Source organism: Cyanistes caeruleus, chromosome 14 (genome assembly GCF_971803275.1).
Source record: "Cyanistes caeruleus chromosome 14, bCyaCae1.hap1.1, whole genome shotgun sequence".
Lineage (NCBI taxonomy): Eukaryota > Metazoa > Chordata > Aves > Passeriformes > Paridae > Cyanistes > Cyanistes caeruleus.
Genome location: NC_141714.1, coordinates 13,112,232 through 13,129,088, shown reverse-complemented (window position 1 = coordinate 13,129,088; position 16,857 = coordinate 13,112,232). Strand labels below are relative to the sequence as shown.

General features: G+C 47.6%; 1 protein-coding gene across 1 annotated transcript in view; it reads left to right on the top strand.

Moving 5' to 3' along the window:
* HS6ST2 (heparan sulfate 6-O-sulfotransferase 2) overlaps positions 1-12,001 on the top strand; it is a 129,436-nt gene extending 117,435 nt beyond the window's left edge. The window contains exon 2 of the mRNA XM_086850257.1: positions 9,143-12,001. Coding sequence (XP_086706383.1) covers positions 9,143-9,845 — 703 coding nt within the window. The 3' untranslated portion in view covers positions 9,846-12,001. The remainder of the gene's footprint in view (positions 1-9,142) is intronic.
* The last annotated feature ends 4,856 nt before the right edge of the window (positions 12,002-16,857 follow it).

Genomic DNA, 16,857 nt, shown 5'->3' with positions numbered 1-16,857 from the left:
TGTCCATTCCTCTATCCCTCTTTTGGCAGCAGGCTGAGAATTATATTAGCATCAGTTCATTAATTACATTGCAAAGATGTTTTCAAATAGATGCTTAGTTTTGACAAAATTTTAGAAAGACCGGGAAGGATTTTCCTTGGATTCCTGTATGAACAATAGTTATGATAAGAGAAATATAAGTTACACTAATGTGCCTTTTTTATGTGTTCTATATCCTCCGTTTAGTTTTTAAAAGCACTTTTGTATAACCTATCGTGGGATGTATTAACTGGCGTACGGAAGATTATCTACAAATGGCTTGTGAAGGAATTACATTCTTTCATGTGAGCCAAACCTCCTCCTTTTATGTATTATTGAAGAGAATTGATTGAGCTCTGATATAGTAACAAATGATTTTATAAATACCTCTCTGGAGTTAATTTCCCATTGTGGGAGATGCAGAGCTCTTAGGAATGATCGTATGATCTTTTCCTGGAGAGCTCCAAGGTTTCTCCAGGGCTGAGGTGGGGATGTTCAATAGTAACTACTCCCATATTCAAAGGAGTTGGCGGCGATTATGAATTTGCAATGGGTGCTCGGGATATAGGATAAATCACAACTTCTAAATCCATAAAGGAGACAAGTGTGCGTGCCAAGCTGAGATGAGCTCACCTATTTCCTCCTGGATCGTGTCAGCTACAGAACCTGCAGATGAGGCACACAGGGTTCAGTGATCCCTGCTTCCCGTGGCTGGCTGGACCAGTGTCCACAGCCCCAGGGGACCTCGGGCAGGTTCGCTGTGGCAGCCCCTATCTCATTTCTCTGCTTTTGTGCAGCCACGTGTCAGCTCGTGCCCGCTGCTTGCACACGCAGAGCCTGTCTGAATCATCAGTTTTACTCAATTATTAAAAGTATTTTCATCTGTTCAGAGAGTATGTGGCTTTGTGCGTTTAAGACATAGGTAAAATATATATGGATATAAGGATAAAGGGTTTTTATTGCTAAATATATGCTTTTTATAAACAAGGAGTCGGGATTTTTTTTAGAATATAGTAAATATTTTAGCATAGTTATTCTGGCTCCATAAGTGCAATGAAAATGTTAGCCTTGGCATATCAATCGCGCTTTACAGATGACTGTAATTTCCTGAATGTCAAAACTCCAAATTTCTCTACTAAGCAAACTTTTCAGTGGCAAAATAGATTGCCTCCATAATATATCACTGTGTGCAAGAAAAAATGAAATCTTTATGTACTGTATTATGAATCAATGAGGCATTAAGATTCTTGGAAGGGTGAGTGGACTCTGGAAAATGAAAAACTGCCACTATTCCATCTCTGTAAACCGCTGCTTATGGAGTGTAGGCTTTGCAAACCTCGATCTTTGCCACCGCAGAAATATCAGTTACACGTTGAAGCTAATTCCTGCAGCAGCATTTAGATGGGGTAAATACTGTTGTAAAGATCTGATTTATAGCAGCATCCTGTGGTTATTCACCCACTCTGTTGCAGTGGCCTCCTTTTCGCTTTGGGATATCTGCCATGCTTTTTAATGAATCCGTAAGAGCTCTGTGATCGGGGCCGTGCTACGGCTGGAAGATGTGTGTGATGCGCTCCAGGAGCTCCAGGGGACAGAGACAGCTCCTCACACTGGGAGTGGGAAGGTGCTCCTGGCACTCTGTGGGTGTCAGAGCTCAATGTTTCAAAAGATATCGCTCAGACCTCGAGTTTTCTTAGTGTGTATTAAGAGCAAAATTCAGCTCTGCCTCCTGTTTATAATTGCCCTAGGAAAGAAAGGCACTTTCCAAAGCCAAGGCCTCGCGTGCTGCCGAGACCTCACAAATCCGGCGTCACCCGTACTGCAGCTTGTCATCCAGCACGATGGAAGGGTGGCACACACTGATCCTCCTGTCACCTTCTCTCTCCTTTCCTTGGCTTTTACCTCCCCTGTCCAGCCTGGGGGCTCAACACCACTGCTGCCCTCCATCCTGACGCCTCTAATATAACCCAGCTGATGAGGTGGGAAGCTTCACTGCTCTAGATAGGGATACCGCAGTATCTAGAGATGCTGCTCTTCCATTCTGTGATGGAAGCTGGGTGTTTCCCAAGGGCAGCTCAGTCCTTTATCCAGCAGGTCAGGTGGCTGGGATGGGTCTGGGCCCCTCCACCCAGCACTGCCACCCTTTCCCATGCCGGACTCCAGGGTGGAGGCAGAGGACTGGGGACTGGCACCAGCAGCTGAGTCACTCTTCTGTCTGATGAGTATAAACAGAAACTTGCTTCCCTTTTTTATTCACTACTTTAAAAAAAAATTAAAAAGGCCACTATTCTTGCTGAATTGGTTGTGAGCAAGGGTATCCTGCAGAGATCTTAATAATACAGGCAATTATGAAATTAATACCACTCTGGCAGATCTGCAGGGCTGCTTTCCCCTCCACAGGCAGCACTGTGGACAATTATTTTGTGCGTGAGGGTAGCTGGGAGCATGTGTGTGTGTGAGGCTGCATATTTTCTACTTATTTGAAGCCTTACTTTCATTATCTTTGTTTGCATATGCCATGCCTGCACATATATGAATGTGTACCTCGACCTGCTAAATCTCTGCCTTCCTCTGTGCCTGAAATGTTTTTTTTTCTGCAGATCTTTCGTATTTGGTAATTTCACAGGCAATGATGGGCTGGTGTAATTGCCGTTCTTGAAAAATCCAGCTCCTTTTTATGGGCTCCTCTGGCACTCCTCTCCTGCTGCCGTTGCTGTGGGTAGGCTGCTGGCTTCCTACCCCCACCATTAGTGTTTCTAGACAAAACATCTCTGTGATTCATTGGGTGCTGATAGAAGTGAAAACATAATGATTACTTAGAGGAAATGTAAATTTGCTTTTGCTAACAGCTTTAATTCACAGTCCTGAAATACTTATCTCCTTTCCTTCCAGGCCCTTTTTCAGAGCTAATGCATGATTTGCTTCTGAGACCCAGAGTAAAGGAATATAATCCAGGTAGCCTTGCAGGCTGCTGCAGAGGAAAGGGGTCTTTGTTCCTCCTTCTCTCCCTCCCCACAATCTTTATCCATCACTTCTTTAATGAAGGGGGGATTTGTTCACCTAGATTTTACTGTACCTTGAATTTTGGATCAGGTGGACCTGGAAGTTTAGTTTCATTTAAATGGCTAAATAAAGAGAGATCTCATAGGAACAAGTAGTAGCCAGCCCAGGGTCCAGCTGGGCAAGAGCTGCTCCGAGGTCTTTGGGGAGAGGACAGGAGAGAAGGGGAGCAGTCCTGTTCCAATACCCCTGCTCCATGATTGCCTCTTGAAAAGAGTTGTGACAGTGGTAGGGGAGTCTGTGGCATGGGCAGCCAGGCTGCAGATCCAGATCCTGGGCATGGAGGCAGTCATGGACTACTGGGCATGAGATCTTCTCCCTGCAGCTCACAGGGAACTCGAGAGCTCCCCTTGCTCCTCTCCCACTTCTAGATGGGATTTGTTGCTGCTGTCTGTGGGGCCAGGAGACCTTGGAGCAGAGCAGCACTGTGGGGAGCCCATGGGCAATGAATGCATCTCCACTGCTGCCATTGCCATCCACATCACTGCTGGGAAGCATCTGGGACCAATCTGGAGTGGATGCAAGCATTTGATTCCCAGCGCTGCCTCAGTAAGCTTGCCAAATATTTTGTCCTCATCTCTGTGAGTTATGCTGCAGGAGCAGCTCTTGGCAGGGAAGAGGCATTCTCATTTTGGGGGGGGGAGGTTCCAAGCAGGGGTGGTTGAGGCAGGAGAAGCTCTCACCAGGATGCTCACCCCTGTCCTTCTGATTGTTTCTCTAGATGACAGAGTTTGTTAAGAATCAGGATGAGTCACAGTATTAAATGAACGCTTTGCCTCTCTCTGAGTGATCTCCAAACAGATGCCTGACTCCAACAAATTAGGCAGCAGCGGTATTTCTCTTGGACGAACAATTTGTGGTATTAGCAAATCAAATTCTCAGTGGGCCACTCTTGATGGGAATTAACCTCAACTTCTGGGAGCAAAGCACTCGGCGCCCAGCATGGCATAATTGAGTTTGACTTCTCAGAGAGATGTGGTGGCCATGATTGATCTGCTGGGAGACCCTCTGCCAGAGATTAAAATCCATCAGCAGCTTTGGAGCCCATGCTCTCCTAAGAGCAGAACAAGGAATGTGAGACTCACACCGTTCGCATTCCTGACCTTCTGTCATTGTGACTTTGCTGTCAATAACCCTGAGCAGGGACATTCTCCAAGTGGTGTGGGGTGAGGGAGAAGTGCAGGAGATTGCCTGCAGCACAGTTTCACTTCTTTGCTGGGAGCAGTGGAGGAGAAGGGATCTCAGATTCGTGAGTGAGGCCACAGCGCATGAGCATCTTCCTGTGGTCAGTGAGAAGAGACAAGTTACCATCTCAAAAAAACCCCAAATTGCTCAGCTTTTGAAGGAATGAGTATCTGGCTACTCTTTTATAAGCAAGCTCTGTAGCTTTTTATTCAGCAGCATGAGCAGTTTGTGCAGAGGGGGAAAGGACATGGATGTCCTTGTGCTGCTTGCTGGCTCTGGTGATTGTGTATTGTTTCTGGTGCTGAAGTGCCAACCCTATGATTATTTTTCTTTTTTCAGTAGCTCCATCCTTAATCCTTTGCATCATATGCAGAATCTCTGATGCGGGGTTTTAGTTTGTTGTATTTGCATTTCTGCTGGGCATGGCACAAATCTGGTCTGTCCCTTTGACCCTGCACCTTCAGAGTGAACTTTCCTTTCAAAATACCCATCTTCACCTGGAGCAGGGCATGGTTTTACACTGCCCTGTTAACGTACCACAAAGTCCATGAACTGAGGAAAAAAAGCCCACACAGATTTGGAAACTTAACAAATTTCCTTGCCTCTCCCATCTCCACTGAAAGAGATGGAGACACTTGTGTAAAATTGCCTTCCATTCACTGCACAAGCCCTGTCTGTGACTCCAGTCGTCCTAGCCAGGCTTGCCATCTGCCTGAGCTTGACCTAGATACAAACTGGTGCGTTTGAGCCAGCTTAAAGCATAGCCTTACTTTTGCATGGTGAACAGGACTGCCCCAGTACTTTCCCTGGATATCATAGCTCTGTTTCCTCAGCCCTGTGCAGAAGCTGTGTTTTCACATGCTAGTTTGCCCCCAGGAACAGCCTGTGGGGGACATGGGAATGTTTCTGGGGTTGCAGTGTTCCATATGCAAAGGCTGTAGGTTTCTCACCCTCGGTAACCTACAAAGCCCTTCTTGCTACAGCCTCATTTCTCAGCAGAAATGGGAAAAGGTCACTCAGTCCCTCACCTACTAATCCACTAATGGATGTAATGGTGAGTGGGTGTTCAGCTTTCAGCTCCCTCTCCAGTCCTTACCTCATAGCTCCATCAAGCCAGGCTCAGGTTTCCAGGCTGAAGCCATGGCAGCTGCCACTGTCTGACCTCCAGCCTCCCTCGACCTCAACAGGCAATTAAACAGTGGGGCAGTGGGGCTGGGATGAGATGTGCTCTGACTTCGGGAGATTCTGTCCCTGTGTTTGGCAGAAGGGGGAAAAGGAATGGCCTGTGTGACCACAGGATTATCCTTCAAAGCAAGCAGATGCAGCATGGGGAGCAAACTCAACATTGTGGGACTGTTCAGTCCCCACATTCCTCAAGGAACAGCAGTGCTCAGGGAGATACCAGAAGCAAGTCACTGTCACATCATCCCACATTCCTGATGCCTCCAGGGTCAACCTACTTTGTGAGTTGCCCTTAAGCTCCCTTTCTCTGCATCATGGCCACCCAACTTCATCAGAAAAGCCGTGTTTCTGGTGTGTGCAGCTCTGAGTTGGAGGGATGATTCACAGTAGGTGGAGCTCTACCTGTACATGTGTTGTTTCAGGCTCTGAAGTACACGCTTCAAGGAACGGGCAGGAACTCGACACCCCCTTGGTAAGACAGCAGAAAGAACAAGCTGTTACGTACAGAGCTAAAAATAATTGCAAAGCTTTGAGTCTTCCTCTGTTGCAGCAGAATGATGCTCAAAGTGCTGATGGTCAAATTCATCTCTGGCATGGCTCTGACTTGAGGATGCATTAAAGCTTTTGTGACTTTCTGAAGCTCAGTTCAGATGAACACAGAGCAGCACGACTGCTTTCCTGGAGCTGCTGTGATTCCTGACTCAGAGGAGAGGCTTGGGGCAAAAGCTGATGTGCCCAAAAGGGTCAGTGCCTCTTTTGGTAAAACTTTAATAGGCAGGCTTAAGAAGGAGAGAAACTCATAAAATTGCTGAGATTGGCCCAGTAACTGATAAAGTATCTCTCTCTAAGACATCCCTTCTCATTTCCTGAAATCAGGATTCATCTGGGAAATAACAAAGTGGAATAATGACAGCTGCGAGCCTGTTTCAGTGAGCTGTGCTCAGGCCAGGGAGGACATGGGTCCTGCCTGGGGGGATCCCATGAGTATCCCTGGCTGGCATCCTGAGCTCAGGCTGCTGGGGAAGCCCAGACACTTCCATGCTCACTGCAGAGTCCAGTGAGCATCTTTGCTCAGTCTCATCCCCCGGTCTCCCTCAACTGCGGCGTTTCCCCGGCCAGAGCAGGTGGAGATACCTGCTCAGATGGGGCAATGCAGGCTGACAGTGATTGTTACAACACAGCCTCTCCCACCAACACACGAGTTTTTATTCATTCTTTTGTTTTTACAACAGCAGCCAAGAGAGACGTTTTGTCACTCCCTGTGACCAAAGAGCACAAAGGAAGAGTGGCTGAAGAGTTTGAACTATAATAAAACGCTCACTGTATTGATCTTGGCTCAGGATTTGTTTTCCTTCTTGCATTAACTCCCCATCGATTTCTGTGATGACCTTAGAGCATACAGTCTGGTTGGCCTTCTCCTTCAGCTGGTAGCACCCCTGTGCCTGCACCCTTCTCCCCTGAGCTGAGCTGCTCATGGACCAGCTCACACAAGGGGCTCTGGGGTAAGCAGGGCTTTGCTTTTGCCCCTCGGTCATCAGAGGTTTGTTGCTGTATGTTAGTTGCCATAGTTAATGTACAAGTTAGTGCTATATGGTTGGGTCCTTATTTTAGTGCAGTGTCCCAGTAATCTAGATGCAAGGCTCAGGAGTCCTGGCTGAAAGTAAAGAAGGGGCTTGGGTTTGTCCCAGAGATGCTCCATTTCCCTGTGTTGGGGATCCTGACAAGGCTGTGTTGCTGGTGCATCCAAGGAGCCTGAGGCACAAGCATGATCAGGGACAGCTCCTGCTCACTGGAGCGGCTGGTTGAGGTGGTGCTCATGGAAAGCCCTTCCTCTTTGCCAGGTTGGGTTCTCCAGTGCTACCAGAGACCTGTCGGGATAAGACAGCAAAACTCTTCCTATCTCTGCAAGGGACAGTGTGGGTTAGCAGCTGCCACTCACTCACAAAAGTGAGCTTTATTCTTGCTCCTTCTTACCTCCAGCTCTCCCAGTGAAACCACTGAAGGCATTTCTGTGGAAAAGGACCTTTCTTGGGATTGTGGGAAGGACATTGGCTCTCTTTGCCTGTGTGAATCTGTGGCCAAATCCCTCTGAGCAGGGGGGTGGCAGCGGCACCACCCCAGATGAGCATGAGGATGGGGGTGGTGCTGACTGTGGTGTCCCAGCTCCAAGCATCGAGTGCTGTTGTTTTCAGCCACTGTTTACAGATGCTGTACTGGGCTCATTGGCTTTATTTGGCTTTACACATTTATTGTACTTTCTACTTACTTATTTATGAGTGTGGATGCTCTAAATAAGAGAAGGAATGGTGACTCTCCAGGTTTTATTTCCCCGTGCAGTTGGATCTTTTTTGTGTTTGTGATTTCATTTTTTAGTCCATTCAAAGACAATTTTCTGTAAAACATTGACATCTAGTGGCTTTTCTGCCAAAGGAAAATACAGGGAACAGAAGTTTGACTTCAAGGTGGCCAGTCACAATGTCACTTGAGAAAGCAAATTAATGTCCTTCTCCTCCTTACACAGCACCAAGGACATGGCAATCACACCCTGGGGGCTCAGGGCCCCTGGGCACACACTCCTTGGGGGTCCTGCTCCTGGAGGAGTAGCCTTCCCTGGCAGAACAATTTGCTTACTGAGCTACTTTAATTCCATTTGCTGATGCAGATGGCTGGTATCCCTGATGGTGTTCCAGCATCATCCAGGTGAGGCTGTGGTCACGTTAGTGGAGGTTCAAAGAGCTGTGTCCCTCTTCAGGCTGTGAGGGTGGACTGCATGGTGTTTGATGGTGGATATTAATGTGCAACCCAGAGTGAACTCTGGGCAAGTTCTGTGGTTGAACTTGCAGCTTTTCCAGCTGGTGGCCTGATGGGTTCCCTGTGGCAGCATGTCCCCCACATGTGCTACTATCCTGTTGCTTCAAACCAAAGCCAGCACTTCCCTCAAAAATGTTTTCTCTTACAAAATGCTGTAATGCATCCTTTAATTTCTTGTCAGTCACTTATCTCTCCTCTCTCATCATTTCATTTGTGTATTGGATGAAGGCAGAAGTATAAAACAGGATTTTCATGGGCTTTGCCAAGGTCCTTGTTAGGGTGGATGTGGTTTGGGGCTTCTGAGCACACCCTATTTATGTGTCCTGGAAAAGGAAGGGTCCTGTAGGAAACAGAGGTGTTATGGTGCTCTGGGGTTTGTGCAGCTGAAACCCACAACTGCTCATCAGGGAACGTAGCATGGGCAGCTCTTTGTCTGTGGAAACCTGTCAGTGCAGCTCCGTTGTACAAAGAAATTAAAAGAGCCAGACCTACCTGTGTCCTGCTTGGGTTGAGGCTTACATCCTGGGAGATGCTTGAAGTATTCTCCCAAGGTCTGTGGCAGCCATCCCTTGGAGCAGCAGCAGAAGCCTGTTCCCACATGGACAGCCCAGTGCAGACAGGGGTCGTGGCTTCCCTGGCCACTGTAGGGACACCACCTGTTAAACAGAGACAGCTGTGTTTGTGTGCAGGTAGATACAGCCCTTCACAGTTCCCTGGGGATTTGTCCAGCTGTCCTTCACCCTGTGGAGGTGAACTCGCAGAGGAGCCTCTGCAGCAGGGCTGCTGAAAGCCTCTTAAGTGCATCTCCCTGTTGGTATTGATTTTGAGCGTTAATGCTCTCTGTGCACGCAGGACTAAGCGCTCTGTTTTCCTCTCCCCTTGGCAGGAATTTCTACTACATCACCATCCTGCGTGACCCCGTGTCCCGGTACCTGAGCGAATGGCGCCACGTCCAGCGCGGAGCGACGTGGAAGGCGTCGCTGCACGTCTGCGACGGCCGCTCCCCCACCACCGAGGAGCTGCCCAGCTGCTACACGGGGGACGACTGGTCGGGCTGTTCCCTGCAGGAGTTCATGGATTGCCCCTACAACCTGGCCAACAACCGCCAGGTCCGCATGCTCTCCGACCTCAGCCTGGTGGGATGCTACAACCTGTCGGTCATGCCCGAGGAGCAGAGAAATAAGGTTCTGCTGGACAGTGCCAAGGAGAACCTGAAGCGGATGGCCTTCTTCGGCCTGACCGAGTTCCAGCGCAAGACTCAGTATCTCTTTGAGAAGACTTTCAACATGAACTTCATCTCGCCGTTCACGCAGTACAATAGCACAAGGGCCTCCAGCGTGGAGATAGACAAGCAGACTCAGCAGCGTATCGAGGCCCTCAATTTTTTAGACATGGAATTGTACGATTATGCAAAAGACCTGTTTTTGCAGCGGTACCAGTACATGCGGCAGAAGGAGCACCAGGAGGCGCGGCGGAAACGCCAGGAGCAGCGGAAGATCCTGCGGGCGAAGCAGGCGCACCTGAGGGAGCAGGGGGAGAACAGCTCCAGCACTGACTACACAGGGAACGTGGAGCGGTGGCGGCGATAGTGGGGGGCACCTGCCAGGCACAGAAAAGGAGCAGAGCCCAGCCCAACCTGCAAACCGGAGATGACAAGTGATGCTTCTCAAGGGTCTGAAGCAAAATGAGGTCAAAATGTTGCCTTTGCAGTTGCCTTTGCAGTAAATGTTGTACTGTACGTGGAACACTTAATCTTAGCGTGTAATTAAATTGTCCTTTTTAGGTTTGTTGGATTATTTATGAAATACAGGAGCCGTCTCGGCTCATCGGAAATGTTTGCTTGGACATTTATTTAAAAGAAGCGAAAGAAAAAAAATCCTTAAATTAGTTATGACTACAAAATGGGATGCTGGAAAATGTTCATGATGCTCGGCTGAAATCTATCTGGGAAGCAAACTCATTTCCTAATAACGAGCATTTAGCATACTCTCACAATACAATATAAGAAAAAAACCTTTTCCCTTTGATTTTATCTTAATTTTATTTTAATAATGTGTTTTCAAGGGCACCAACTGCTTATGATATTTACCAAGTTAATGAGTGAACGATGAAGGGAACAATAAAGGTCTAGAAAAATTGTCAACTAGTTTTATGTATAATATTGGCTTTTAAAAGGAATAGAAGTAATTTCTCTAGTTATATAAATATTTAAAATTTTAAACTTTTTCTACCTACTGCTGTTTAGAGTTTTAAGCTTGGTCTATCTCATATTAAAAAAAAATAAAAAAAAAAAGACATACATACTTTTCTGAACTCAATGCTGACGTTGTAGACACTGTTTCCAGAATTTTTCAGGGCAGTATGATTTTAACCATTCTGGAAAAGTTACAGCACATTCTCATGTTTGTTTCATAAAGCCTTCTCCAAATTATAATCCTGTGACAGTGTCTCATTTTAAGTCTTTCTTGCCCATTAGAATACATAATGCTGAATTTATCATTCCTTAATAATTGGTGGTATAAACTAGATGAAATTATGTTGCCGATATTTGTGTAGTGTCTTTAAAAATCATAAAACTCTCTAATCCCAGCAATATTATGAAGAGAATTGCTCAATGGAAGTAGATTTAACTTGAATTAGGATTTACTTCCGGTAAATCTTTGCTACACCAGATAAGAACAGGGCTTTTTTTTTTTTTTTCCTGTGCTCTTGAGCCCTTCATAGCGATGACGGATGAGGACTGAAAATGATGGAAGCCAGTTTTCCATAGCCATAGTTACACAGGAGGAGAAGGATGTGTGGTGCATGGGGTGCAGCAGCTTGCTCCCGGGCAGGCTCAGCTGGGGCTGGGGCTGCGGAGCCGCAGCGGGATCCCCGCAGCCCTCCAGCCTCCCCCAGACCCACAGGGAGAGCAAACGGGGCACGTGCTGCGAGGGGCTCCTATGAATCTCTATGCAAAAAAATATAAACCTCTGCAAGGCTTGGGCCAGACATTCAGCAGGTTCAGAACATTTGTCCTGCAGTGCTCCCGAGCTTGGCACTGAGCACACACCCGGGAAGGGCCCTCTGTGGCCCCAGGGACGCGATGCTTACAAGGCTCACTTGCACTCTTGCCTTTCACCTGTAATGTGCTCTATACACCATGAAGGCAGGGGGCAGGAAATGAGGCAGAAGGCTTTAAAAACATCTTAGGGCTCCACGCCTAAGTTACCTGGGAGTGGTTTTACATCTGATGTTGTGTGGCAGCCTGGGGGCAGCAACCCTGCCAAGGGCAAGGGGAGAGCAGAGCAGCAGCAAGCCAATACCCTGCATTAGCAGCTTTGAGAAGAGAATAACTTCATGTACAGCAATTTTTTTTTTTTTAAATGAGAACTGCAGTTGCCAATATGATGTCTCAGTTGTATTTTGGTTTTCACGGGGGAAAATAATTCGCTCTTGAAACTGAAAGGCACTGCTGTAAACAGGACTTAACTGTGGGCGAGCTGGAGGCCTGTTGCAGGAGGTGCATCTTGTTTTTATGCTGTGGTGTGCATGGTTTACAGAGACTAGTTGCATTTTCTTTGTGTATACTGTCTATTGTATATAGGGGATGTACGAATATAAGGATACCATTTTGTCATAACCATATCAAATTCTACTGATTTCCACCGTAGACGCTGTCTTATTGTGTAGATTTACAGGCCAATCCACTGACTTTGATTGTGTCATTTAACAATAGAACTGATAAATAAAATTTAACTACAGACTTCTGATTTTGATGTGATTATTTCTTTTCCTGACAATGTGTTGAGAGCTGCGCAGTTGAGAATGGATGGTAATTCCGACATGAGTGAAATAGCAGTTGACAGCAAGTATGTGAATTAGAAGTCACAGCTTTTCTGAATTGTATTTAAACTATGGCTTTCAAGGGCAAAGCCACTTTGGGCTTTTGCCTGGTTCAGGAGTTACTGCAGAGGTTTCAACTTCTTTTCTGAGCAGCCCTCAGAAAAACAAGCTGTGATTTCTGGTGATTTTAAATATGATTGTTAGTGGTCTGCAGCATTAAGGAATTCTTTTTCTATGTGTACCTATATGATTTTTTTTTTTACCCTTAATGAGATACCCACCCTCTACATTGACTCTGGAGGATGCTGCCTAGCCACTGACTTCCAGTGCATCCCACTATATCCCTTCTGGGGACACCAAAAAAAATTGACAGGGACACCTTCCACTGCCCCAGGTTGCTCCAAGCCCTGTCCAGCCTGGCCTTGGACACTCCCAGGCATCCACAGCTTCTCAGAGCAACCTGTGCTGGGTCCTCACTACCCCCACTGAGAGGAATTCCTTCCTAGTATCTTATGTGTATCTTCTCTCCTTAGTTTAAAGCCATTCCTCCCTGTCCTGTCACTCCAGGCCCCTGTCAAGACTCCCTCTTCAGCTCTCTTGGAGCCCCTTTAGGCACTGGGAGGGGCTGAGGTCTCTGCAGAGCCTTCTCCAGGCTGGATACCCCGAGCTCTCAGCCTGTCTCCAGAGCAGGGTTCTCCAGCCCTCTGAACATCTTCTTGGCCAGAGATGCCACAAAGATGTTTTTTGACAGTTTGGATGGAGGCATTTTTTTCTTGGTGGCTATTAAAGACCCACAAGTTTGCCCAGGCTGCAGCAGGACAGTTCACATGACGGTGTCCACGGGAGACTTTGCCTTGATCTGCTGGAATTCCCCTGTGAGGACAAGAGCTGCCCTTCTCCTGTGAGTACCTGCAGGGGCATCTTACCTCTGTGAGGCTTTTTGAGCCCTGTGGAGAGGGAGTGGAGGGGTCTGCCAGCAGATCTGTATTTGACTGGCTTTATAGACAGGTCTGTCAGTGCACTGAGAGCTGCTGCAGGAGCTGCTAATGGGATGGAGGTCATGCGAGATGCCTCCCTGCAGCTAAAAAAGCACCCAGCAGTGAGGTCTGGCGTAAAACCAATTGGGGCTGCCTTTTGAGGGGAGTAATTTGACAGCTGAGAAAACTCTTACTGCAGTAAGAGGAGGATGGAGGAGTGGGGGGTGTGTTTCAACAGACAAACTTCAGAAGCTGAGGAGCTACAGCAGTGAGTCAAGCAGCTCTCAGATCCTCTGGCGAGTTTTGAAAAGCCTGGAGACATGTTAAGAAAACACTTCGGAGCACTGAGATGCTTCTTAAGTTTCCAGGGATGGAAAGGGATGTCAGCCCTTCCGGCACTGCCAGCATCCACCTGGGCCAGTCAGTGTGGAGCCCAAGGCTGTTGAAGAGATGGAGATTTGTAGTCCTAAAATTAATGTTAAACCCTTGGTTCCTTTTGCCCTCCAAAAAATTGGAAAATTGATAACTGCGACCTGTGTGGCCTGCAAAGGGCTGTGTTTGGGTCTTAGAGTTTGGGACTAAAGCTTTCCTAAAGGGTACCTGGTATGCAAAGGATGTTGGACATGAACTGCTCAGCTGATTTTTGTCAATGACCTTTGCATCCTCTTTATGCAAATGATCTATTTTAGTGTGCTGTTATACATTTGCTTCCAATGATGTAATTTCTGAATAAAAATGAACTAATGGGCTTTTTTGTTTTTTAAATTCACATTATCCAAAATATCAGAGCTATGGGTAACACCTGACAGATGCCTGTGCAATTGCTGTTTCAGCTGCTTTTGCTCATGAAATCAGTGAGGAGAGGATAGAAAAACCTGATACATCTCCTCTCTTATATTTGAGCCAGAAATATCAGGTAATTGAAGAAACCTGTCAAACTAATGCAAAGCTTGAGCTGCAGCCCTGAGCTGCCAGGCTGGCCCAGTACTCCCAGGGAGGCACAGAGAGCAGCTCTGGGTGGAGAGGTCATCCTTAAGAGGAGATGTCTTCTGCAGGAGAAATATTTTCCAAGCAGGGGATAAATTTAAATCTTTCACTTACTAAAAATACCCCTGTCTCCAAAGGATTTGGGTGGAGCTGGGGATGGTTTGGTTATTGCTGGGGCGGCAGTGCCTGGGAGGGGAGGAGCAGAGAGTCCTTCTCAAGTGGGAATGGGGGTGCTGGGATGGGGACGTGGGATCTCCTGCCTCCAAAGTGGATGGAGCACTGCCAAACCAAGCCATGATCCGAATGAGGTGGGCTCCAGGCTCCGGAGGCAGCTGGCACCGTGTCCTTCCTGCCCCGCTGGCAGCTGTGGCTGCGTGGAGGAGCAGCCTGCACAAACCTTCCTGAGCAAATAGCACAGCGTCTGAACTCTTACCTATGAAATTCAATTCTGGGTTTCCTAAAGCAATCTCCCTGTTCCACCAGCCTCATCAGGGAAGAGTGTAATTTCATTTAATCCATTTCTTGAGTTCAGAGTGAACGGCGTTGCCATCATGCTAATATCACTGCTCTGCCATCTCTAGAGACGGACTGACGAGTTTGGGCCTGAAATCGAATTTGGCTCTGAGCTTCCAGAGGATCTATCAGCCAAATTACCCGTGGTCTCCACGCAGCAGCTCTGTCATGCACTTTAGCTCTGTGAGCATACATTAGGCCAGGCAGGAGAGGTTATATAGCTTTTTGTTTGGGGAGCAGTGAAATGCTGAAACAATATATATGCAAAGCAATCAAAATAGTTATAGTGAGGGCTGAGTGTTCATTTTCAGGACAATGCAACCACTGCCTTTTGATATCCTCAGCTATTTTAATCTATGTATTCTCTCCTATGACTGCCAATAAGGTTTTCACTTGATGGGATGTGCACAATCAGTTGTGGACATAAACGTCTGTATAAGCTACAGAGATTAATGTCAAATATATGTATTTTCTGATGGGCACTCATGGGCAGAGGGATGCAAATGGGTCCTGGCACAGCACTCACTTGAGCCCTTATTCTGATAACTGTGTCTCAGCTCCATAGTATCAGCTGGTGGCCAGTGGCACACTTGTTTTGCCAGTGAATAGTAAATTTTCTCATACATGAAATTTGGGAATTATGAGAATTATAGCGGGAAATGGATGAGCTCAGGGTATATTTATACCAAGGGAAAGGTGAGATTTTGGAACAGCTCTGTATTTTGAGGTTTTCAGCTCACACTTCACTGTCCCGTTTTGAAACTACATTCTTTTAAATGCTGTCATTAGATTGCAAGTGTAATCTGTAAAGATCTCAAATGATCCACAAGTGAATTAAACCTTCGACTTCAGGTTAAATGGTTTAGCCTGTCTTGGAATAGAATTATTGTGACCTTTTCCTTTCAAAACATCCTACAAAAATAAGATGCTGGTTTTGGGGTGGGCTGTGGCTGTAATGGGTCTCTCCCCCCTTTGCTGTCATTGCTTGGTACTTTTTACAGCAACAGCTCTGCAATGTTATTAACACTAGGTGAAGCACATGGAAAGTGTTCTTTTGTGCCACATAAGCAGGTGATTAGGGGGGTTATGCCTCATGGGAGATGTGTGCTCCGCAGGGGGAGACTGGGAATTTCCCCTCTGGGCATGGCAGGCTGGGAAGCGCATTAATAGACATCATTACATTAGAATAATTGCTGTGGAATCAGCAAGCGCGTACATAATCTTTAATGCCTGGGAAATCTCACACAGTTTCAAAATAATTAAAAGTGGGATTAATCTAGATGCCAGACAACGCCTGCCTAATTACCAATGAATAAAGCTGTCTGAATGGCTGCAGCACCCTCAGCAGCATCGCTCTTTGAAGTCAATGCCCTACTGATGAGCACAGGGCAGGGGTCCGGCCCAGCCCTTGTCCCTGTCCCCGCGGGCTGTGCCTGCCTGGAGCTCGCTGGGAGCCAGCGGGGATGCCCTGGGGAGATGCTGCTGGGACACGGGGATTCTCGGGATGGATACTCGGGATGGATACTTGGGATGGATACTCGGGGTACTCAGGATGGATACTCGGGATGGATACTCGGGGTACTCGGGATGGATACTCGGGATGGATACTCGGGATGGATACTCGGGATGGATACTCAGGATGGATACTCGGGGTACTCGGGATTCACTGAATATAGGGATTCACTGAATACTCAGGGTAAATGGGATTCACGGGTACACAGAATATTCCGGATAGATACATGGGATTCACAGGATACACGAGATACAAGGGATGGGTTCACGGGACAGGAGCCCATCCCTCCTGGAGCATCCGTGGCTGGCAGATGTGCTCTGCATGTGGCTGAGAGCTGGCCCCCAGCCAGCCCCCCAGCAGGGATCTGGGGACAGAGAGGGGTGTAAGAAGTGATTTTATGGCTGGGTGAGAAAGCACAGCTGGACAGGGGCCCCCAGCCCCAGCTCCCATCCCAAACACCAGCTCTGCAAAAAGCCCTCCTGTCAAACCCCTGGGCTGGCTGTAGCTCACAGCCTGGACCAGGCAGGGAATTCTGCTCCCGGGAGCAGCTCCACGGTTTTATGAGGCTGTAAACACACAAAGAGCCAAAATTCTCCCCGCAGGGAGATGTGTGCTGCACATCCCAGCTGGGCCCCGGTGATCCTGGGGATGCACCGGCAGGGCTGGGCAAGCTGGCTGCGGGTAGTGGCCACTGCACCCGGCTGGACCCCAGGTGCCACCACCTGGTGCCCGGTGGCCCCGTGGCTGTGCTCCCCAAAGGTGTTTGCAGACACCAGCCACAGATTT